Genomic DNA, 25,058 nt, shown 5'->3' with positions numbered 1-25,058 from the left:
ATTAAGAACCCAGACCCAGTGAACATTTTCAAACCTGATTTGTTTACCTTGCTGTTCATAGGTAGGACCTAACAATGAGTGACAAAAGAAAAAAAGACTTTTTTTTAGATCTGGAGGAGGTGGGGCTGTATGCAACACAGATGGAGGAACTGAAAAAAAAATCTGAGAAGCAGAATTTCTCCAGACATTTCTCTGCTGTCTATAGTGCTGGATGGGTAACTCCATGTGTGTGAAGCGAAGGAAGAAACTCAGGGCATACAGATGACATGAAGTCTTCACAAATACTCCTTGAAACACTGAGGTGAAAAATAATATAATTTCCTTTTGGGATTTTCCTTATCCAAAGATATCGGCCTTTTGGACAAGAACGATTCCTTAACAAGGACAGTAAGTGAGAGGGTATCAAAACAGGGAAATAATATAAAATAATCTTTAAATAAAAGTTTAATTCACTCTTACTTTACAGAATATTTAAAAGCACCTTATCATTTTACTGTCAGTTCTAAAAAAGACCAACAAGAGAGTGGAATGATTTTAGCTGGTAAAATATAGGAAACCTTGTGAACAAATGGATACAAACTAAGCAAAAGGACAGTAATATTTTGTACACCACAACTGTAATCAGAATCTGGCATTGGTTTATTCAAATTTTGCTTTCTTGGAAGCAAAGCTTACATGTTCGTAAACATCAAAATAAACATTGCTTAATTTTACAATTTGCTAAACAAATACTTTTTTACCCTGAAGGGCATCGGCTGAACCATCTATTTGTCTGGCAGTTCTTCTGTTGACCTGTGCATCAATATTTTTTTAAACAATTGGTTCCCTTACAATTTTAATGGTGCTTAAAAATTTATTCCAATATTGTGCAACTCATAGGCAAGGCCATTTTGATGTGTGCCCTTCCTTACGTAGTTTTTTTTGATCAGTACTTAACTAATGCAACTGTGAAAAACTATACATTTTCAGGAAAATGTTTTGATTTTGGTCCTGTAGTTAAAGACCTTCTATAACTGCATTGTTTACATGGATTTGAATCACAAGCATGTACACAACAAAACCACTATACCAATGTTTCTTGGTCTATGCATAAAAAGTATGTCTTCTACTTACACTAAAACATACAAAAAATAAACTACAAAAATTGTTTACACTTGATTTCAGCAAAAAAAGCTTTCTTCAAGAAAAATGATTCTTCTTTTTTCAGCCATCAAAAAAGGAATGCAAGTAAACAATAAATACATGTGCTTTCTCCATATAGACATATTTACACTTGAGTCTTTGGCTTATGTTTAAGTTTCTTTATAAAGATCTTTATGTGATCCAGCCATCATTGCACATTAAAACAAAATAAGCCAGTTTTTTTTACCTATATATAATATATATATGCAACACTTGAAACGTATAAAGAATGAACCTTACTATCAATTTGCACTGTTATTGTACTTTAACAATGTATCAAAAGAAAAAAAAGAAAAATTAATACCATATAGGAAATATTGATACATGCAACAGATGGTCGCTCTACTGTGATTGAGAGACGGCTGCATATACAAACACTGAAAAGTCCTAATTTGCGCAAATCTCTTCTGACTCTGGTTTTCATTAAACAGTATTTATGTGGCACTAAATGTTGATACTGTATACAAGCATAGAAACAGATTGAATTCTTTTATTAAGATACACAACTTCATAAGAAAAATACTTTGCATTTAAAATTTAAAATCCCTCCCACCCCCCTCTTCCCCTAAAATCTTTCTTCACAGGATCAAAGCTGTTGTCAAAACAGCTTATTGAGATTCATGTATTTGGTGAACTTTGTCACATCCATTCCGACTAAGAGGATTCCAAGTACTCCAGTGCAACATCATAGCAGAAGCGATATTGCTCCTTTAAGGGGAAAGAGGAAAAAAAACCAACAAAAAACAGAAGAAAATAAATTAAGATTCTAAAGTATTAGCAGCAATATCTACAAACAAGAATAGTCTTTGCTAATTACTGTGCAATTTTAACTTCAATTCTGACATGCTTGGGTTTTTTTGTTTGTTTGTTTGTTTTTACCCCCACTACACAAGTATATTACCAGCTCTGATTTAAAAACTCACCCTAACCAACCAACTGAAAAAAAAACCTGACCATGAAATGCAGTGATTTGGTTCTCTGATTTTTCCAGCTTCTGAACTGGTTTATCAAACTTGAAAAGTTCTATCAGTTAGAGCATTCTAGCAGTGAAAGCATCTCCACTCTGATAAAACATTTATGTTTAAGTTAGCTGATACTGAGCAGTTAACCAGTGTCTGCTGCTTGGCCAGCCAGGGAACAGCTTAGGAATACTGAGCTGTGACACAAAGCTGCTCTGGGCCCACAGCCCATTTGTACAGTCGTGTTGATGTAGTGTCCAAGAGATCAGATGCACATTTAAAAGAGAAGCTAAAGCTCAAAATGTCATCATGGTTAGTATTTCTCCCTAACAAGGCTGCTGTTCAGAGCTGATACTGAGAAGAGGGAGGAGGAAGAAGAGAGGAGAGGTCAAGAAGGAGAAGGAAACACGGAAATTAATTCAATCTCTATTGTCCTTGCGACCTAACAAAACAAATCTGCTTTAGTGATTTATTTCTGTTTGCAAAGGAAGCCAGCATGATCCATTAGCAGGAAGTGGTGGGGATATCTTAAAGGCTTTATTGCACTGCTCATTTTTGTTATCTGATCGTGTCGCTGAATGTAGGGCACATGACAGTGTTATATATCGGTTTTCCTGGTTTGTTTTCTAACTACCGACTCAACAGCTGCTACTGTTCAAGACTTCTGAATAAAAACACACACAACAGAAACACGTAACTATGGAAATTCAGTAACTGCAGATTAAAGCTACAATGGAATTCAGGACTGTATTGAAATGAAATATAAGTTTACAGACTATTTGTCAGAAACACACACAATCTACCTTGGCCTCCCTTTACAGTGACACAAGTAATTATCCATGTGATCTGACTTGTTTTCTTCATAGCAGTGAACTGAAATCCAGGCAGCAAATCAATATGTTATGTCTCAGATGCCTATGGCACAGCAGACTGCAAACTACTTGCAGCAAAACCAGCAATACTTAGCCCAATGTCACTGCTGCTACAGGATGCTCTTATCTGTTAACATTTTAATCATCTTTTTAATTTATGTGGTAGCAAGGGATGGAAGTGATGCACAATAATTAAGCAAATCATGCTACAGAAGCTACTTGATACCAAGCAAACAGTGACACCTGGAAAAAAGGGCAATACAGAAAGAGGCAGCTACAGTCATTTTGCTCAATATGCAAGTTCACAAGGTCAGAAGCAATTTTCACTATGTATAAACTGCAAAATGCTTTTAATTTCAATTGGCATCCCTGATTTTTATGCTGTAGGCAGCCATCTGGCTAAAAAGTGACACTGGCTGCTGGCAGTGTGAGTCAAATGACATAAACTCCCAAACACTGTCTAAACCTGCTTTCACATTCACCTACAGGAAGGTAAAACATCCACTTGGGAGAATTTTTTTTAGAAGACTTCCCACAATGTTCAGTTTTCATGACTGAAGTGATCACACGGATGGATATGTACTCACAGTGTATGAATAAAGACTGAGGAGAAAAGTGAAGCTTATTTTGAGTTCTGGCAATGTACATACAATGCACAGTCTTGTGGTTTTCCTAATTCAGGCTTATATTATTGTTTTTATAACTTTATTGTTTACATTTTTATTATTTAGGCTAACTGTTGGACTCAATGATCTTAAGGGTCTTTTCCAACCTAAATGATTCTACGATTCTATATATTCATTTCCAAAATACTAGATACAAGTCTTTGATTTTAAAGTTCTGGGGTTTCATTTTGACTACTACAAATCTGAGTAACAACCTTTATCATTCAATACAGCTTCCAAAGCAGCAGTTGGTATTAAGCAGCGAAATATTCACATCTCCAGCTACTAATCTGGACTTTACAGCTCATTCCTGTAGAAGAAAGAAGAAATGCCTCGCTCCGTAAAATTTCAAGATGGTTTGTGTGAGGACAACCCGCTGCAAATTCGCTTCAAACAGACCAGGTTATTTTGGGAGATTAAAGTGCATTCTGTTAACTCAGAATGTTTTCTGTGAAAAGCATGGTACCACAACAAGAAAAGTAGCATAAAATGCTTAGCCTGGCCTCTCATGTGTGTACACTCAATAAAAATCCCTTTCTTCTTGTGGCCCAACATAGGTTTGCTCCATTTTGTGGGCACAGGACTGAGAATGCAGCTCACACAAGGAAGCCTCTGGCTTCCTGGCTGTTTGCAGTAACCCCAATGGGCTGGTGCTTACCGGAGTTTCTACCATGTTGGGCTTACTGTTCCGCAAAGTCTTCACAGCATGGAAAACGTCCACCACATTCTGTCTTTTTACCATCTCAACCACAATGGCAATGGCACAGAACATCCCACTCCGGCCACCACCGTTTCTGTACACAAGGAAAAGAGCTGGTTAAATGTCACTGTGGCATAAGAGAGCATCCAAAACACATTCCTGTTCTTTCACTCAGTAAGCACGAGTGATTCGTGAGTCCCACTGAGAGGACAGGCTTTAGCAACCTCCTTGAAGCTCCACTGGGTTTGGTCAGAGACATCTGCTGTTTCTGACCTTTCTACAATTACTTCTTTTGAATTCTGCCCTTACAGCCCACTGTGCCACCCTAATACCACAGGCATTAGAAATAAAAATCTAAGTTCAATGGCAAGTACAACATTTTCTGCTTAGTTCTGGAAGAAGACTCACTTAAATTATCCTATGGTGTGAGGATTATCTAGCCAGAGTAATGCCAAGGCATCACTGATTTGATATCTTATTGACCTTTGGGGACACTTCTGAACTATTTTAATCTTAATTTCAAAGAAATTAAGGCAGGCATTTCTTCTTATTAAGTTTAAATTAGCCAGAAGGTTCCACGGGTAATGAGAAGGGGTGGGCAGAAAGAAGTGACAAGTTAATTCTGAACATTTAATCAGAAGGCTTTTTTTAAAAAGTAAGAAGAAATGTATAATTAAATTTCTAAGTTTTAAACTTTATATTTAAACAAGGTAGGAGAGAGATTGGTCATTCTCTGCTTAGGGAGAAAAGAGTGCTGCCTTTTCAAAACTCCCAAACAAGTTACCATTTAAATAACAGGCTCAGATAAGCAGCCAGTGATCATTTACAAACAGTAGTTTTAGGATCACGTACTGTATTATAGAACTTTTCTCTGATTTCATATATCCATAGCTTTCAGTCTAAAACCCTCAAAATATAGTAGGCCACCTGGAAAAAATGCATCACACGATACGCAAGAGACACAAAAACCAACCATTTGGCACTCGGCATAAAAGACTTCCTTACTGAAACCATACAGAAGAAATTGATCTGTACACATTTTGTTCCTGAAAAAAATGCTATTGTGTACAGAAGGAGACAATGCACAGTATCACTGTAGTACCATGTCCAAAATATTCATTCCTATGGTACCCTGACCTTACAAAGACAAATCTGAAAGTTGACCAAAAGCCAACTCACAGTAGCAGTGGTACATTTGGGGTTTTTTTGGTTTTGTTTGATTTTTAATAGAAGAAACAAGGGTATGTGCAAAAGAATGTATCCATAAGAATACTGTGTGAACTTAAACCAATAACTAGTTTATAAGCACTTATTTGAAGATCAGCAATTTGACTTTCTCCCAGTTACTCACAGGCAATGGATGATGGTCCGGCCCTCCCCTTCTTCACATTCCTCTTGCCATTTTTCAACCTGGAGAATTAACTTCAAGAAGGATCTCTTGGAAGCTGGTACATCTCTGTGAGAAGCCCATCCCAAATACTGGAATTGCTGCACCATCAGATAGCCCTCTTGTGGCTGAGGGAAACCAAAGAGCTTTAGCTCAATATGGCACCTTTACATCTTGGTTTAGAAAACCAAAATATAAAACTAACATGCAATCTAAGTGTTTATCTTATGGACAGATTTAAACATGTATATACATTGCATGGTATGTATGGTCTCCATTAATTCACATCACTTGAGCTGAAGGCAGATGTCAAAAAAGAATAAGAAGGGAACTACATCGAAGACAACATCACAGTTTATCAGTCACTAATGTAACCTCTCCTGACTCTTCTAAGTAGACAAATTCCTCAGATTCCACATGTCACGGGTTTTTATCCTTAACATCAATAAGAAATTAAAACCATCACTGTTAAATTCTTAAACCTACAGAAATTAAAAGACATACCTTTGGCTCCCATGCATGAACTGACCCCATTATAAATAAACAACAAGTAATACTGAAGCACAAATATGACTCTCTTCCTTGAAGTCTTCCCTTTTTGCCAGACTGATAATCATGTGAACCTTGCTGCCAGTCTCTGAGCCTTCCATGTGCTAGTTGCTACACAGGGACAGCTTTGAATAGAATTAGACTGTCACAAGAAAGGACTCAATAATTGGAAGAATAAATAGTCTATTCCATTTCTTGGAGCTGAAGGAAGATGAAAAGGAGTAGGAATATGGATTTTAGAAAAGGAAGAAGAGAGCAGAGAGATATTTAGAAGTAAGACGCAAAGGTGAAAAGTCATGGGAAACAAAGAGAAGTAGAGGAGCAAAAAATCAAAACATAAGAAAAAAAGAAGAAATGGAAAAAGTGAAAATAAGAAATGAACAACAACAAAAAAAAGAGGAAGTCTCAAAATACAACAAAAAAGTGCTATAGCGTAATATTTGCCACTGTGCCTACACCTTAGCTTCCTGTAGCTTCCAAATAAGGTATGAAGAGCTGAAAATGTTTTTCTCAGCTCTGAATACAAGCAAAATAAAGGTTTGGATAAAATACTGGCCACACACAAACTGATCTCTGCACTTTGAAAAATGAAAATATGACCAAAATAATATTAAAAAAAAGAAAATTATACACAGTAATGGGTTTTCCCCACAGCTATTCTTCAACATTAATGAAAGTCAAACATGCTCTCCAAGTATCAGTCAGTGGCATGTAAGTTCAGTAGTGGATGAAAGATACAAAGTAGTTCTGGTAAGTAAAACAGGGACTGCTGGTTAACTGTACATGTAACGGTGGCACAAGCATCTGTAACTCTTTACCTGTAGGCAACATTAAGTGATTTACAAAGGTGAGCTAAAGGGGGAGACACCGCATGGCAAACAGGATTTGAGATGCTGTGATAGTGTGAAACATTACGGGACAGCAACAAGACAAGATAGTGCAAGGTGTGAAAGAGTCGATAAGAACGCAGGACTGGCACTGCTACTGAAGTTGAGAAAAAAATGATAAATGTAGGTCGAGGCACAGTTGTGCAGAACCCTTCAGAGGCAGAGGAGCTTTCAGAATGTTTTCACACCTCGCTTTGCAGGGTGTCACAATCCGCCTTTTATGTTGTGGTTCTTGCATTTTAGGCTGAGATGGTGCTGATTGCATAACCAGCCTCAGCGCTCTTGTTCCTGATTCACCATGGAAGATGTCTTACGGATGCTATGAATTAAATATCTGTCATTACATGTTAATTATAGGGATATTTCTTCCACTGCACACTAGACAAACAGAATACTTCTCATACATCTTCTAGTCATCAGGCAGAATGCCACAGAACAACAGTCATTCACCTTACTCCTCTCTCTGCTTAGTGTGCAGCTATAGAAAAGTACTTGAAATTAGTATTAAATATTGATGCTTGACTGACTCTTTTCTGTGTAATGTTTTAAGAACATTAGCATTTTACTATTATTCAAAATTAAAACCCACAAGAGCCTAGAGAGTGTTAAAAAGGACGTATTTTTCCGTTACATATTGTTACGATGATGCTTACTCTCGTTAGATTGCATATCCTGAAAATTCGGTTTATGACGTCGCAGTCCATTGAACACGACATGCATTCCACTTGGATGGGACCGTACCGCAGTATCCCTTCCTCAGGCCAGTATTGCGGGCAGCCCTGTACCAGAGCAAAACGGGCATAATTAAATGGTAAGTTACAACTCAAGCATTGCCTTATTCCACTGCAGACATCTCACCTAACCTTTACCGAGCAACCAGTGTTAATTAGTTGCTGTAACACAGAGAATAACTGTAAAGTCACTGCACTGCTCTACATTTTGATCATGTAGTGGATCCAGAGTGATTAAAGCATGCAACGGTGCACAGAAAACTCAAGCCCCAAACTAACCTGTGCTAAGTCGACTTCATTTAACATCACAAGAGAAGTACAGCCGTAGTCATACACTAATCTCCAGAAATCTTTCACAGTGTTTGGTAAAGGATGTTGTGTGACAATAAAAGCTGCTGGCTGCCTGTAGCTCTGTAAAGGCAAACGATTTCATTAGCACCGGTAGAGGAAATATTTCATAACTTCCACTCAAACACTGCAACAGAAAACACATACAAATAGAACAAAGCTGCAACATCAGTTACACCCGATTTCAGCAAAGCTGATGTTACAAATACATTATCATGTCCAGTAAGAACAAAGAGGTTACTCTGCTCAGGCCTGCCCTCTGCTTTGTTACAGGCCAAGCCCTCATGTTCGGATATGCCCGAGGCACTGAAGGGGCTCTTCAGGGCTCTGCTGAGCTGAGGCTCTGGGAACTCCACTCCCAGGCACTGTGTCCAGGAAACCTTCTCCCCATGTTGCAGAGAGGGGTGCAGGGGTCTCTCTCAGAAGGGTCATCCCATCCACAGCAGGTTACTTGTGAGCTCTGTGACTGAACCAAGGACTAAACTCAATCCCAGATTCTATTTCAGTGCCACAGCCACAGGGTCACCCATGGAACTGACCTTCAGGATTACTGGACCCATTTCCAGCAGAAAGCAGAAGTTGAACAGCAAAATAATACTATTTCCTGTCATGACAGCAGATTCCATTTTCTGTATGCTGGGTTATACAAAACAAGGATTGCCAGTCTTGCATAGGTTAGCTGAGATGCAACTAATAGAAGAGGGGCTAAGTCCCTGCAGCACATGTATTACAACCAGAAGCAGGAAAGGAGAGATCAGAAGATTTTGCAGGTGATTTGCAACTATTCTCAGAAGTGTTCTGTAGTGAAGGAATACACATATGAACTGGCAAGGAAGCACTGACAGGTTAATCTGAGAAACAGAGTAAGATGGTCAATATTCTTGTAGGTGGATGGGACTGTAAGTCACCAGTTTGAAGTGTTGGAACTGCTGTATGCAACACAGAGAACCATGTTTTTAGCACCCATACTGGTACCAAAAACTGTTTGTCTGTTTTTTTACTTAATTAAGTATAGTAAATTCACCTAGAAGAAAGACATGGTAGGGTAGCTAGACCACTTTTGGTATGGAAGCTTGCTTGTTTGAAGATTGATATGAGGGATCTTCACATGCAATGTATTGACATACTCTGGAAGAGCATAGTGTGAGGCCCAGAAGGCAAAAATACAATTCTTTTCACCCTTCTACTTGCTGTAAATTGTGAAGACAACAAATTAATGTCTTTAGCATCAGTGCTTGTTTGACAACAGAATAAAGAGGCTGACAATTTTTAATCTATGTTTGCTATCATTTTCTAATGCAGGGAGCATACTGAGGGAGTAGCAGCTTCTGTCCTACTTCCTAGATCTGCCCAGGGAGCAAAGAGGAAAAATCAACACCGATTCTTCCCTTGTATTTTTAAGAAATAAAACATGTACTAGCTGATGGTTTCCTAGCCCTCTTCCCCACTGTTTCTGGTCTTTCATGAGATGAGAGAATGTACTGAGTCTGAGGTTATCAGGTTTTCAAAAAGAACAGGCAGGAGATCCACTTTCACACTGGGAAGTAGGGAAGTAGACACCTTCTTATGGGAACACAGGGACAAGTATGTTGTGGAAAGGGGAAAGCTTCCATTTCTGTTTTGTTATGGAAAGTCCCCTTTCCTTGCCCAGCAGTGGGGTCGCCCTCTCTGAATAAATCAGTCTTAAAAAGAATCAGAAGAGAAAGGGCAAGGAAAAGCTTTTATTGCCCAAAGTTTTAACCCTGTAATTACAGCCTTGCTATATGCCTTCATTGTCATACACTACTTTTTTTTTCTGCTGGTTGGTCCATAGCACATAAATTCTATTCAGGTGCTTAATGTAATTTTAACTGCAATTCTAAACAATTTTGGTTGCTACCAAAATTCTGCTCACTGCTCTAATGCATTCATTCAGCCTCAGTGACGCTCTAATAGATTGGTCTCACACATGCTACCCCTCTATTTTTCTGGCACAATAGCTAATTGTGAGATTAGGAAATGCATTTTGCTAGCAGTTCAAATGTTTCCTGCACTAACTCAGGCAGAACTCTGGGATTAATATAACATTCAGTCCTGATGACTTCTACTGCTATTTTCCATTTTATTCCAGCACCTTTTCTTGACACCACAGTTTATGACAGCACTTCATTTTGAGGAAGGGGAGATGCTCCGGGAAATCAGGTCACTTATTTAAGTATGTACTATAAAGGGTAGCTTTAGGGGCTTAACTTTGGAAATGCTAATGGCAGGCACAGGCAGGTATCTGACAGCACATGTGATAAACTGCTTTATCGATCAGACACCTATAAGCAGGTTCACCTCCATTTTCCCATTAATTCACCTTTTCCCCTGACAATACTTCTGTCACTCAAACTTCAACTTTGAAGAGCTGCAACTCAAAATATGAACCCTATCCCCAAACATCCCAAAGAAACATTTTTTTTTTCCTTTTTCCCCTGTCTCTTCTGTCTCAGTATACATAGCCTTTTTTATAAAATAGTGGTAGTAACCTCATGCTCAGGTAGGTAATATTTACTTTCTGACATACAGCAGATTTTTGAGATCCTGCTGGGATTTGAAGAGCTGGAGACTAGAGCTTTATATAATGCTGTTGAAAAGAGGAGATTTCCAGTAGGTCCCACAAGGATGCAAATGACTAAAGATAACAAACCTCCTGAATAAGCAACACAGCTGGTGGGGTTTCTTACCCATTTCCCCCTACCCTTCTTTGTTAGGACTGTTCTACTGGGCACTACGGTAAGAAAGAATTACCCTTTCTTAAACCAGTAAGTGCTCTCTCTCATATTACACAGCTTTTCACGGCACACTACGCAGACAAAGAAGATAGTCTCTTACGTCCATAAGAGCAGCATTGATGTAGTTGCTGCTCTCCCCATCAATAGTAATTAAGAAAGGCAGACATCTGTCAGGTGGCAGCATATCCATGAAACGGTTCTTGTCGTGGTTCCTTGGCAAGCAGGCTATGCTGCAGTCCTCCGCTTGCAGGCGAGGGGTCACAGAATTCAGGGTCTAAGGGAGAGAGGATGCTCGTTTCAGCATGCTGAACAGACAGACAGTGGACTTGAGATTCTTCAAGGTTTAATTTAAAATATTGCAATATGGGAAAATGTGAGGCATTAGCAAGAAGACAATAGCAAACAAGAGCTCGTATCTGTTTGATGGACCTGCTGGGGCTTTTCAAAGGGGTTTAAGCTGCTGGTGTAAAAGGCACTCTGTGTCCCACTGAACAGATTCCACATGACACCATTCTCTCCAAAAGGAATAAAACAAGGGATCCTTTGGAGACATAAAGAGCTATGCCTTACCTGTGAAAATGCAAGCCAAAACTCTCGGTGGTTCCTAGTCAGTGCTCTCTATTCCAGACAGATATTTACTGCATTTTTATTCCAAGGAGGATACTCAATATTTAAAACAAATTTGCAAAACACATAAACACAGGTGCTTTATTTTGTGGACTAAAAGTAAGGAATCAAACGCTATAAATGTGTTATGAAAACCTTTTCCCTTAAAATAAATTAAATGTATCTAGAGCCAAGAGAAATGTTGTCACGTGAAGAGTTAGTAGGAATTGTGAATACCTGAAACTCATCTTTGAGATGCGAAGAGTTTGTCTGAGAGTCTATTCTAATCATATCAAAATAAGCAGCTTTGAATTCGCAGACAGGAATTGCAGTTTCTCCACACAGGCAAGCTTCTAGAATGGCATCATGAATAAAGATGTACTGCTCCTACCAAATTAGGCAAAGAAACAAAAATTATAGCCATTTTAAAACAACAGATCTTTCCTTCTTTTAGGTTAAACACATCTCCTGCACACTACAAAACTCATTCAAGGTAGTGTCCATCAATCCATTAACTAATGCTTTAGTACAAACACAATCTTGTCCTCATTGGGGTGCAGTTAACAAGGATGTTTTCCTCAGAAGCATTTTAAATTTGGTAACTCTTAACAGAACAGGCATGGCAATTTATTTAACGTGAAGTTTTCAGTTTCCTTGTGGTGCTTGTGGCTTTCTGCTTATATGCCAGTGAATTGTTGGCTTTACCCATTTTGTTTTTTTTAAAAATAGCTTTCAGTCTTAGAATACTAGCAGAAAGTGTAAACTGCTTCAAGCACTACTAGTCTGATTAGCAATTATTTGTCACGCTGCATTCTCCTTATGCGTGTGCAAGCTAGTTCACCAATTGTCTGACAGCTGGCTCTAGGCCAGTAATAAACTCATGTGTGTCCCAACAGAAACTGCATTTCTTCCCCCCCCCCCCCTTTTTTTTTTCTGACTTGCCTTGAGATATCCTGAGTCCTAGACAACTGCATCACTACTTCAATCAGGCCTCCTGTCAATTTTTACACAAGGTCTATTATATTTACTCACCCTGAGAGTAAGAGAATGAAATCATGTCCATACAGCAAAGTGTGAATTCAAACTGTGCCAGCCTCACCTACCTATTGTGGATACCGATGAGGTTATTAACAGCACAAACTTTAACCTGTGCTTGTAACAAGAGTACATGTCCAGGAACCATGGTTTTATTCTGGCTGTACAGCCCATGGTGCCTTACCCAGATAGCTATGGACCTATTGCCAATACTGGTTAGATGACCATCACAAGAACTTGCTGCAATTACAGCTTTATTTTGCTGTGTAAGTATGAATCTCAGAGAGAACATGACAGGTAAGAGGCAAAAGGGAGAGAAAGGGAAAGGAACCGCAGTAGGGATGTTAATTCACATGTAAGAGCAGATTAAACTGGGATGGTGGAAGCAGTCACACTGAAACACTTCACCCCATGCACTTCCCAAAACTTAATGGCCCTGTAGCAGGGGTAGTTGATTAGGAACATTTACTTCTTCAACTGCCATAGGCTGCAACATGGAATAAAAACTGCACTAAACTACATTGATATGCCTGGCTGCCAACTGCAGATATTTGCATGTGGTCACATTCAATATCACAGGTGAAATAACAGGTAGATGTCCACATGGAGGGCAATAGAGAGAAGTGGCAAACCACTTCAGGTAACCTGTCTTAATATAAATCAACAACCTATGTTTCTGTGGAAGGTCAGTGATACTCAGGTGGCAGACTGGGAGCTGTTACAGCTCCATCACTAAGGCAATGGTTTTACTGTGGAGTAACTGAAGGCATGACAAAACACAAAAAAGGTAGAAAAGGAAAAAGCCTTGGCAATGAGGTTAATAAAGCAAATAAAAAAGAGTTGAAAAGGGAAAGTGAAATGGACATAAAGTTCCACAGGTAAGTCAAATTATGGGTAAAGTAGTTGCAGATAAGTCTAAAACCTGTGGCAACCTGCTGAAATTCCAACTTTGGGTACCTGGAATTGCTGATACCAGAGCTGGGGAGAGACATGCCAGCCAGGTCTACTGTAGGGTCTTCTCTAAAAAATTCTCCTTCCTTTCCTTTTGTTACAAAGTTAGGCAGGCACTTTTTTGTGTGAAGACTGAAAGAGGTGGCAGGTTTGTTGCACCATCCTGGTTCTGGGCACTTTTTGCAGTGAGCAATGCTCCTCAGTGGAGAAAACCCCTCAACAGGGTCACTGCCTGCTCTTTTCAGACTAACAGTGAAATTCTGACCCAGCATATTCCAGAAAGCACCAGGTGCTTTGCACATAAAATGTTGTACCTCTGTCTGTACCATGTTGATGCGACGGGACCGTAAGGCTTTGACACAGTTGTAGATATCCACAACACCTTCTCTTTCTGCCATATCTAACATGATATCGATTACAATATAACAACCTGTTCGTCCAGCACCAGCACTAAAAAAAGAAAATCAGTAAATGCTGTTAGGAATAGTCCCATGAAAACACCTACAAACTTTATAAACCCAATACTGAGAACATTTTTATAAAGTCATTCAACTCTTTCATCATTACCACTATCAAATTCTTATCTTCTCTCCTTCTCTTCATAATGTCTTTTAAATCTTTTGATGTGCCCAAAACAACCATTTTTCCACCAGATTTGATCCATTAAGTAAAAGCAAAACCAAACCAAAACAAAACCTGTTTTCATCCTTCACCCAGATTAATACTTAAAGGAAAAAAGAAAAGTTAGTTAAACAGAAATCTGGAGGACAATTAAGCACAAGCACTTAAAAAATATGACAGATCTTGTTTTTATGTAATAAGACTAAAGATGATTTTTAAGTGATACATTACTTAAAGTAAGTAAGATAAGAAACTCAAGTATATATTTTTACAGCCAAGCTCTAAGCTGGTTCAGGCAGCACATTTAACAGTATCCAGAAGAATCACTCCTGATTTATGTTGCTTTTATTCTATTTGTGAAAGGACTGTGTCCCTACGACACAAACCTTGCAAAACTTGCACAGGAAAAACAACATTCTGTATTTGTTGCCATTAACCTCATTCCATCTTCCTTCATCTACTTGTTTCCTTTGATTTAAATTAATAATCTGTTCAGACATTATATGCAACACCAAGCTATCAAACAGGCTGTATCTCCACTTACTCTTGACTGCTGTCACAAAATTGTTGTAGGCTACCTAAAACGATAGCCTGAAGTATCATATGATTTAGCTGGTGCATCTCTTGCAGGAAAAAGAAAATCTCTGGCTATTCTAATTAGGAAAAATGTATTAGAATTTGCTTATTTCCAAACATTGCTGTAGACAGCCAAATCCTATCACAGTGTGAATTAAGCAATTCAAAAAGGGAACAACATCATCAAAAAACTTCAAAATTATGGATGCTTCACAAGAGAGTACTGTAAATGCTCACATACATGGTTGTGGAAAAAATCAATCTACCTCTTCTGTACACACCTGCAATGAACAACAATAGGCCCTGCACTAGGAGGGTTGGATAATTTGACTCTCCGTATAAAGGAAAGCAGGCCTGTAGCATTGTAAGGAACCCCATGATCTGGCCAGCCAGTGAAATGAAACTGTTTAACTTCACGGATTTCATTGTAGCCCCTCTGCAAAAAACAAACAAATAAAGTTATGAAATTAAAAGTCTTTCATAGACTAAATATTCTCTGATTCAAATAATGATAACACACACCTATAGAATCTACATGCTGTTTTCATCATTTCGCCAATTATTTAAAACAAAGACCACACAAAGCTTAAAGATGTCATTCGTTTTTTTTACATTTTGAAGTTCATAATTTTAACTTTTGCCATTAAGTATGACAGTTGTGTCTCATTATTTTATACACTTAGATGCAATTAGCATTGATTTTCAGAAGTTTTTTCTAAGACAACGGCCTGCTACATTTACAGGCAAGTATAATGATTTACCAGAAGACCACAACTGCATCACATATATTACATTCACAGTGTTTATTCTCTGAGTAAGCGAGATTGACTCAGTGGCATTCAGGGTAGACTAAATGGAGATGAATGACAGGTGTGACTCATAACCAGGTACTGGAGCTCAGCTCAGAAGCGTGGCCACAGAGAAGAGGTGACTGTCAGAGAGGTGAGGTGAGCAGTCAACATTTCTGGGGAAACTCAGAATCTCACAGTGAGATGCAGTTTGGCTAGCACTGATGCAATGGGAGTGATGCTCACTCCCACGGTGAGGTAAAGCTGTCTACACTGTGGACCTGCTAACCAGATGGAGGGATTTGGTATTGCACAGGAATATGTGCAAGCATAGCCTCCTCCATACCGATGGCTACCAGGGAACAATATTTTGCCAAGCCCTTTAAAAACGTGCTCACCCTTCCCAGAGTGAAGGTCCTGACGACGTACTCCGCAAGGGGTTCCATCTCTACACAAGTCACTTTGAAATCACCATAAACTTCAGTGTCATCAGGCCAGTATTTGTAACACTTGACCTAAATACAAAATGGGAATACATTTTACACCAAAGGAAAATAAAAGCTTGAGAATACGTTTCTGCACGTACTGCATTACACCACATTCATTTTCACAATGACCATGTGCTCATGGCTTGTCATGGCTAATGGTCATTCTGTCAAGTTAAGCACTAGCTACAAGGAGTTTCCACTGCTTTACACAGCTGTACTTAGATGCCAAATTCATTTCTAATTGACCATTTATACTTTTTTTTTAGTGCTGAGCTATGGAATACATTTCCACTTATGTTAAACTGAAATGCATTTCATATCAGTAATCAAACTGTTGCAAGTAATCCCAGATACTTTATATTAGTCCCTGAGGGATGTGTTATTGCTAAACTGTAAATAATTTGCTGATTTCTAGACACTGATATGGAAGCACCTTTGCTCGCTAGTCCAGTTATTCTGCTCATTTGAGTGACTTAATATACAAATCTATTTTGCTGAAATATGAATTTTGGATTCAGAAAATTTTTCACTATTCATGAAAGCAACACAGCATCAGACTTCAGAAGTTAGCTACGGTTTTACACAATACTGTAACTCACAACAATGCCTGAACTACCAACTCTCCCCCTTCCCCTCCTCTCAGAATGCAGGGCTGTCCTTCACAAGACTCTTCTACATTCTGCTGATAATATGTCTTTTCAGCAGGTTTTTCTTTAGGCTTGTTGCATTAGAAGAAAAACAAAACAAAAACTTACTCTCCCAACTTCCACTAGATTTGTGACCATCACAACGCAAGCTGATTGCTCCTGCCATATCATTCTCCAAAAATCATACACAGTCTCATGAACTGGACCTGTAAGAAAAGTTCCAGGTAAAACTGTGTAACAAAGTAACAGTCAAAGCGAATGCTAAAAATAAAATCTAGTGCTTTTCAGAGCTGACACGCACGAATGTGCTTGCTTAGAGATGAAAGCTTCACGAAACCACATCATCATACTATCATGCCAGTTTCCAGACTATATTGTTATTTTTAACCAATGCTGAATCTTCTCACTTTAACTGAATTACCACTTGAAAGAAATTAATAGCAGGTGTTTGATGTAGTGAAACACCAGAAGTTGCTTGAAAACTACAAGGACACAGCAATGCGTGACTACATCTATAGTTACATTTCTAGGTTTGTTTTACATTTATTAAATATAACGTGTTGAGTGTGAGCTTCTTCATATGTTCACCAAGGAGATACCGGAGCGAAGTATCAGTCGGGGGGCTGATGGTACAGACCCTGTGCACCTACTACCTAGCTCCTCGCAAGGTGTGCAAGCACAAGTGGGCACTGAGCCATATACTTCCCACTGAAAGGTATTTAAATGAACCGAATGACTTTTCTGTGAAGCAAAAGAGGAGCACTTGTTTAAGCTTTGCCTCCTGCTCTGCTGCAGAGGCAAGACATGTTTGGTTGAGGGACAGAGGCTTTTAACCTGTTAAAATCATCTCAGAAATGTCTCCCTGACCACAGTCCAGCAGCAGTAAAAATGTTATTGCATATAACACATCTGAAGGCTCAACCATATTCCTTTATATGCTAGATCGAAGGCTGTATACTAAAGCAGCAATAAATTTTTATGTCCTTCACACACTATTATGTGCAATGATTTACATAGTAAAACAGATATAAAATACAAAAGTAGACTTAACTGCCATAGAGAGACCTGTTTAGACACCACTTACACAAAAAGAAAAAAAATGTGGACAGAAATTTTAGTATCCTGCTTTAAAACAAGCCTTTAGTTTCTTTCCTGTGTGCAGCTACAATCAAAAGCACACAAATAGCAGGATATTTCCAGTCAGTTATCTGATTATACTCACAGATCAAATAATGACACATCTAAATCTAATTATTTTTACTTTAATTCATAGCCTCTAATATTTCAGTGCAATCTTAGACTAATCTATTTGTTTTCCCTCATTGTGAGAAGTTTTATCAGAAATACAAAATGAATAATTTCCATAGAAATTCAATTTTTCCCTCCAACTCCCCTTTTTATTACCAGGGTGTTATATGATAAAGATTTCCCGCACTACTTCTTACAAAGAGGCTTTGTCCTTCTCTGGCCTTATTTTACCCAGATTTTCTGAGATAGCATTTAATTTATCATCACTATCTTCATCGTCTCCATCCTGGACTAAATCCTAGACACAAAAATAATGTATTGTAATATGGAAAGAAAAATGCCTCAAGGTAGGTTGAAACTGTTCTCTTCTCTGTCCACATGCCTCTTTTCTCTATTCAACTTCAACAATAATTGGAAATCATGGTAGTAACTTCTGACTTATCAGTTGAATTTATCACTGAATGAATTGCTCAATAGCTAATTAACATGACAAATTGGTGCAATTTTTGCATTTATTCACATTCCACCTGAACATGTTATGTTAATTTACCATAACACAAGATGACAACTCACAATATTGTTTATGCTTTATTTTCATCTACTTCCATTTCACCAAAACACTGCTGGACACTACAGAGAACACTTGTTCGGGTTGATTAATGCTGGTAGATTCTTACCTTGTGTTGCAATGTAGTGACTTGGTCTCTGATATCCCTAAAAGCAATATAAATTGGTTTGAGTATCATATTACTAACAGAGAGGGGAAAATAAAAGCATAAGGTACTACAGAATTCCTATCTCTAGACAACGTTTTCAGAACAAACCAATATTTAAGAGCAGCATCAAGCTCAAAACCTAAAAAACAGTTAATACTGAAAAGGTTCGAATGACAACAAATAAAATGGAAGTAAGAACATCTGACTTGAACAGACATTGTGTTGTACTGGGAAGGAGTATTTTAAATGGGTCCCTTGGGCCTAAAAATTACTTCTCTATTGATACTATCTCCCCAGCTGAATACACTGGGGTGTTTATTTAAAATGCAGTAAAAATTCTCTTTGCCATCAGATTGTCTCGGTGGTTGATCAATGTTCCCAAATCATCCAATATGGAAAAAATACACATCTTTTTTTCTTCTTATAAATAGAGAAATATTGTAAGGCCCAGAGAGTTACCTATCCAAGCCATAACTAACGGGGACAGGCATTTCCCATGCTAGTGGTGTGTGCACAGAGTCAAGGTCCTGCTGCCATCAAATCTTCTACAAAATATTTTGCACTACTGCACAAAGCGTGCATCAATCATACTGGACATGGTAGGCACAAGTATATACACATACATATATAGATAGACAGACAGATAGATAACCCTACACAACTAAGCCTTTCCAGTTAGCTGGGTCCATGCCAATGCTAGTGGCACTGTACAGTATTAATTGTCTGCATAACAGCTGCAAGACAAAGAGATTCTGCTCTTGAGGAAATAATTCAGAATATATTTTGACCAGTGCCAGCAATATTAGCTACAAAGAGGATGGAAACTTTAGTATTGCTGGAGAAGACAACACAGAATTTTACAATGTGCAAATGAGAAAGAAATAACTCCAATTATTTTCTAGGTTACAGTTTTATTAGGCCACTTGAATTAAGTATTGCATTACAGGAGCATGAGTCCTTGGATTCCTGGTATACACAAGATGATACTAAAGTGAAGGATTTCAGTGTACTCAAGGAGTTTATATCCTTTTCCATGGTCTGCTCTATTATCCTGTCTAGAGTGAGAGCACCTTCACCTGGAGTTTATGAAAAAACTTCTGAGTATCTTAATCTTGGCTTTACAAGAGATCAAGATTGCATCAAATGACTAAAAAATTTCATCTGGAGTCCTTAATATCAAGCCCTAGCTTCAAATTGTGAAAGTGGAACCTGTGCTGCACTGTTTTATACTCAGTAACGCTTTCCAGAAGGTAAAAGTGTCACTTTAAAATTGCGAACTGCCAGTTTTAACTTGTAGCTTTCCTGTCTGGTTATAATGAGATTCAATTTACTCCTAAATAAGAGAAACAACATCCTCAAGGAACTGGAATTATTACAGATCTGGGAAAGTTTCCTTGTTTAAGGCCCCAGGCAAAATATCACAGGCTTAACACTTCACAGAGACTGCTGTGTAAAAGCATCAAAATAAAAATACAGTGATATACCTGGAGCTAAATCTTTATCTTCTGGAAAGTTGAGAGGGTCTTAAATAATTTATCAACTAACAGTGGACAGGAAGAATTAGTAAGGTGCAATTATAAAAAAAAGCAACCAAAGCCAGGTATTTTAAAAACACTCGTACTAGCTATTCCAGTATCTTTTGAATTACTTTGAATTACTTTGAATACTGTAACTTGTTTATTCCTAAGGTGTTAATTGGATAAAAGTTATATTTTGTTAATCAAAACACCTGGCAGAATTTTTTAAAAATTCCTGTTTGTATCAGGTTTTTGTTGTTGTTGTTTTGTTTTTTTTAAAATTTAATTTATAATTTAATTTGTATTTTAATCAAAGCATGGAATTTCAAACTTTATAAGTTTTCTGCAGAAGCAAGGAAATTTCTGCTATCATAAATACATTGATTTATATATATACGTTTGTGTATATACTTTTTAATACCTAAATTAGCACCTTTAGACAAATGTCAGCTAAATATTCTTTGTCTAAGTAGTTGTTAAAAACAAGCACACCCCCCACCCCCACCAAAGGCCATCATCCTTCCCTTTTTGCAAAACATATATTATGACTACTTCATAGGTACATTTTCAGACAATTACAGTACAGTACATTATCCAGCTTCTCACATATAAATGGGAAAGTGAAAAGAAAAGCTAGTGGCCAAAATCATCATAATTTAAAAAAAAAAAGTGAACAGCAAATTCTCTTTAACAGACAAGTTCACCTGAATTATCTAACATTATCTAACAATATTCAGAGCTATGTTAAAAGGCTAAATTATCTTTTCAAAACAGGTACAAAAAATATTCACACGAAAGAAAATTTTTTAAAGGAACAGATGAGACAAATTAGATGAGGCATGCATACTTATCTAGTGATAAAAATAGAATAGGAAACTAAGTAATAACAATATCTATATTAAATATTTACAATAGGATGCCATTATTCACATATAGTGGTACTTACATCCCTGTACAGCCAAATCTACAGCCCAAACCAAAGTCAGGTGTGAAAGAAAGCACAATAATGTCAGTGAGTACTAGGACGTAGAACAAGGAAAGTGTACATTTTCTTCTTAATAAAAGAAAGTTTTCAATAAATTTGTAGGCATAACATGCAATAGTTTCACATAAAGAAGCTGGCAAATTGAGAGGGAGAAAGCTGTGCAATCCACTCACATCTATGTAGTTGGCATTAATGTAATCTGAAGATGGATCATCTTCAACAGGTTGCAAAATCACCCTGGAGTGGTCATCTGTAAAAACCAAGTGGTTATGGTGCCTTTTTGAAATGTGATTTTTAAGTAAGATATTACGGTAAGTTGCCTAGAAAACCAAAATCACCTGGCATAAGTGTCCCACAATTTACAACCCTTAAATAGTAAGTTTTTACACAGAATTACAAAGAACCATTTTGTCTGAGGTCTCCAATTACTTCAAAAACATTGACTAAACTTCATTAAGTGTAGCTGAAAGGTAGCACATCGTTACATGTGGTTAAAAAGGCACAAAGAAAACAGGTTACTTGCTCAAAGGCCCTTTCAAAATCAGCTCCGCTGACGGTAATCTAGAAAACTAAAAGTCTTGATTACTATTTTCTTACTTCTGACCTCAGCCTGCTTAAGTTCATACTGAGATATTAAAAAAGTAAGTTAGCAATGCACTTTGGATTGGATGAAGAGGTAACTCTGCCCATTCAGAGACGTGTCCGATAGCTTCATTCCTGCACGTTCAATGGCATTTGTGAAACAGTTAACAAATTGCGTTATGCCAGGGGATGAATCTAAACTATTGAAACTTTATGCCTAAAGACAAGATACAGAACCCTCTAATTTTAGTCACATCTTTTAATCATCAGTTTTACAGAACTACTATTCAGGTCTATCAGCTATAAATCACATAAAGCTGAAAAGTTTTGAAGCTGTCAGATTTACCTGAAATAAATTATAACTGCAGAAAACTGCCACAGAATTAACATCTAAATGAGTGCTAGTTTGTCGTTGTTATATGCTTACCACAGCTTGCACAGCAGAGATGCAAATACGAAATTCAGCCTGGGTTATAAAAGGAAGAAAGTTGAACTGTGAAGGACAAAAAAAAAAAAAAAAATCCTGGAAAAGGCACTGTCCTCCTTCTCTGCTTGGGGTATTAAGCAGCTATGCCACCGGAGACTTGTAAAGAAAGAGAGAGCATGGCACAAGTAACACACGACTATGGTTACTGCTCAAACCAAGCACACCGATACTCACATGCTATAATGTTTCCATAGCGGTTCTTTGTTCTGTTTTGATCCTTCTTAGCGACATCCCAAGAAGCTGACTGCCCCTCAAAGAAACTCTATAAATAAAAATGTTCCGAAAGAAAACATTCTGACCATTAATTTATCTCCAAAAATAACAGTTTAAAAGAACTGCCCTACCATAAAATAAGCTCAGCTTTGCTCGTCCGCTCTGGTCAGCCAGACAGCACCATGGTACAGAAATACATCTAGAGAAGAAGGGAGATTCTCTCCCTCTGACTGCTATGGGTCAATGGGAAAGTGACTGAGGGACTCCAGAGGGATTTCAAATCCTGGAATGGCTGGAAGGCTAAAAGTTGCTCAGACACCCTTGCCATGGGGGAACAACAGCAAGCTGAGAAAACATAGGGAGATCGATCACCCTTCTTACAAGATACCGTAATATACAGCCTGTTTACGATAGCATTACATCGCTTTCCTCATATTGTTTAGTAAAATGGCTTTTCTTCCTACAGATCCGTCAGGAAGCCTCCTCTGCCAATGCTTCTGTTCATGGTTTTTTTCCCTCATACCCTCCCTCTAGCCCCTACCAAAATTATTCTACATTTTTGAACTTTTCTTAGAGTCTGATTGCTCAGTAGTGATAGAAGCACCTTTTATTCCTCCTCAGGTTTTTCTTCATTGCCCGTAGATATTTTACAGCTGTTGCAGGTTTATGCTATTCTTTCCTTCCAGATGTTCTCTTATCCTGACCTTGGTAAGTTACCTCCGGAAAGCACACAGTAGCCACAGAAACAAAACTTTAATGCATGCTCAGAAGCCCAAGCTAGGGCAAAGATGTCATGTATGGTAACAGAAGAAGTAGCAAGTAGGAAAACACCTGATGTGGCATCAGGAACCACCCTCCCCCCAGCAGTGGTTGACACTTGGGCTTAGCCCTGAAGTTAGGCAGAACATAACAAAGTGTATTTAAGTAAAAGAGAGGAAAAGAGAATAATATTCTTTTAAAAACCACACATTTATTTATTCCAGTTCTTATGTTACAGTAGAGAAAGCTGCAGAAAAGAGAGAAGGTTGAAAACTGAGTCAGAAGAGATTACTTACTCAGCAAAAACTCATTTTAAAACTAGCTGCATTGTGTGTGACCTTGGCAAAGCACCATTCACATCTTTAGTGTGTGTCCTGCCTTATATTCTAATCCCAAAGAATCACAACAGATTCAGAGATCAGAAGCAAAACGAATCTGTACTCATCTTCTACCTCCAGTGCTGGGAAATTTTTTTGCTTCACTTTTAACATTAAAGTTGTAAGTAGACATGCTCAGGCAGGTCTAATTAGAACTTCAAGAAGTTACTACCCTCAGCACGTCTTTACTGCTTCTCAGCTGGAGTTTAGTCCCAGTACTGCCCTACTGAGATGCTATAATAAATCACAAGAGTGCTTCCAGTTAGTGCTTCTTGCAAAACCAGCCAGGTTAAATTTTTACCTTAACCTAATCCAGGAGATCTGCACTGATGACAGCTCAGAAAACTCACATAACTAATTACAGCATTTCAACTAAGAACCAGCAACCAAAGGGTGGCAACTTCTTACAATACATCAAAAAGATTCATCAGGGCATGTGTTCTTATGCCTTAAAGAATACAGACGGTGTTTTTTCCAGGCAATTGTAATTGCTCAGACCATTGAATTCCACTCACTATTTCACTTTTGGGTTACATATATAGGAATCTAACGCCTGCTTATCTTTAACCGTTTTTCACTTAAACCCATGACATATAGTCGCATCCTTCTGCAATGCAATACAAACAAAAGGCTGCAACTTTCAAAGGGATTTTTCCTAGTAAAAATCCACCACTGAAGATCTCACCTCATACTCCTCTTTAAATCCATAGCTGTCAGAGGTCTTCATTAGGTTAATATGCTGCAGCAGATCGGCCACCCTGATAGCAGGGTGCAGCTGCCCAGTCTGGTATGGGGATTCTGTGCCTTCACAGAGGTAACGAGGGACATCCAGGAGCCGGCTGGACTCTGCTGTTGCACTGTGATTTTCATCTGTATTCACAAGAAATCAATGCATTAAGTACGTGCGGAGCAATAACACCTGATGCTATAGATATCAACACCTATTTTCAACCTCTTCCTTCAAAAACATATCTAATTTCTGAGAACGCAAAGCACTTACTCTCCAGCACATAAATACTGTGAAGTACATAAAGGAATTTAACTGCAAAAACATACAAAGGTTTGCATTCCTTCATCCTGCAATAAAGATGTCTGAAGGGTGTTTTATTTGAAGCTACAAAACTTAATGCATTTGTGAACTCCAGCCTCTATCAACCAAAGTAACTTTTTTAAATGGCTAATATGCATCAACAGCAATACTACACCTTAAACAATAAATTAGAATAACTCTGTAGTGATACCAGCACATCATTTGTCTAAAGCCAACAATCAGTTAAATTCGATCCCAGTGAAAAAGAGAAGCCATTATGCTACTGCTTCAGAACATCACCTCCATTTGGGAAGATGAATCAGTACTTCAGAGTGGTCATTTTAACTCAGGTCTTTTAGGAGAGAAATGAAACTGTTGAGTATGCTGATTTCAGCC

The 25,058-nt window shown here is 38.1% G+C and overlaps 1 protein-coding gene across 1 annotated transcript in view; it reads right to left on the bottom strand.

Moving 5' to 3' along the window:
• Positions 1-434: 434 nt before the first annotated feature.
• LOC104525727 (receptor-type tyrosine-protein phosphatase kappa) overlaps positions 435-25,058 on the bottom strand; it is a 43,430-nt gene continuing 18,806 nt past the window's right edge. The window contains exons 8-23 of the mRNA XM_029085188.1: positions 24,318-24,502; positions 22,458-22,545; positions 21,388-21,464; positions 21,176-21,193; positions 18,674-18,710; positions 16,857-16,954; positions 16,012-16,128; positions 15,107-15,261; positions 13,943-14,078; positions 11,880-12,029; positions 11,137-11,310; positions 8,212-8,343; positions 7,855-7,980; positions 5,730-5,893; positions 4,337-4,472; positions 435-1,890 (exon numbers count right to left, since the gene is read on the bottom strand). Coding sequence (XP_028941021.1) covers positions 1,837-1,890; positions 4,337-4,472; positions 5,730-5,893; positions 7,855-7,980; positions 8,212-8,343; positions 11,137-11,310; positions 11,880-12,029; positions 13,943-14,078; positions 15,107-15,261; positions 16,012-16,128; positions 16,857-16,954; positions 18,674-18,710; positions 21,176-21,193; positions 21,388-21,464; positions 22,458-22,545; positions 24,318-24,502 — 1,847 coding nt within the window. The 3' untranslated portion in view covers positions 435-1,836. The remainder of the gene's footprint in view (positions 1,891-4,336; positions 4,473-5,729; positions 5,894-7,854; positions 7,981-8,211; positions 8,344-11,136; positions 11,311-11,879; positions 12,030-13,942; positions 14,079-15,106; positions 15,262-16,011; positions 16,129-16,856; positions 16,955-18,673; positions 18,711-21,175; positions 21,194-21,387; positions 21,465-22,457; positions 22,546-24,317; positions 24,503-25,058) is intronic.

This window comes from Antrostomus carolinensis, unplaced genomic scaffold (assembly GCF_000700745.2).
Source record: "Antrostomus carolinensis isolate BGI_N321 unplaced genomic scaffold, ASM70074v2 scaffold16405, whole genome shotgun sequence".
NCBI lineage: Eukaryota > Metazoa > Chordata > Aves > Caprimulgiformes > Caprimulgidae > Antrostomus > Antrostomus carolinensis.
Note: the sequence above shows the minus strand (reverse complement) of the source record. Positions and strands in the feature narration are given on the sequence as shown.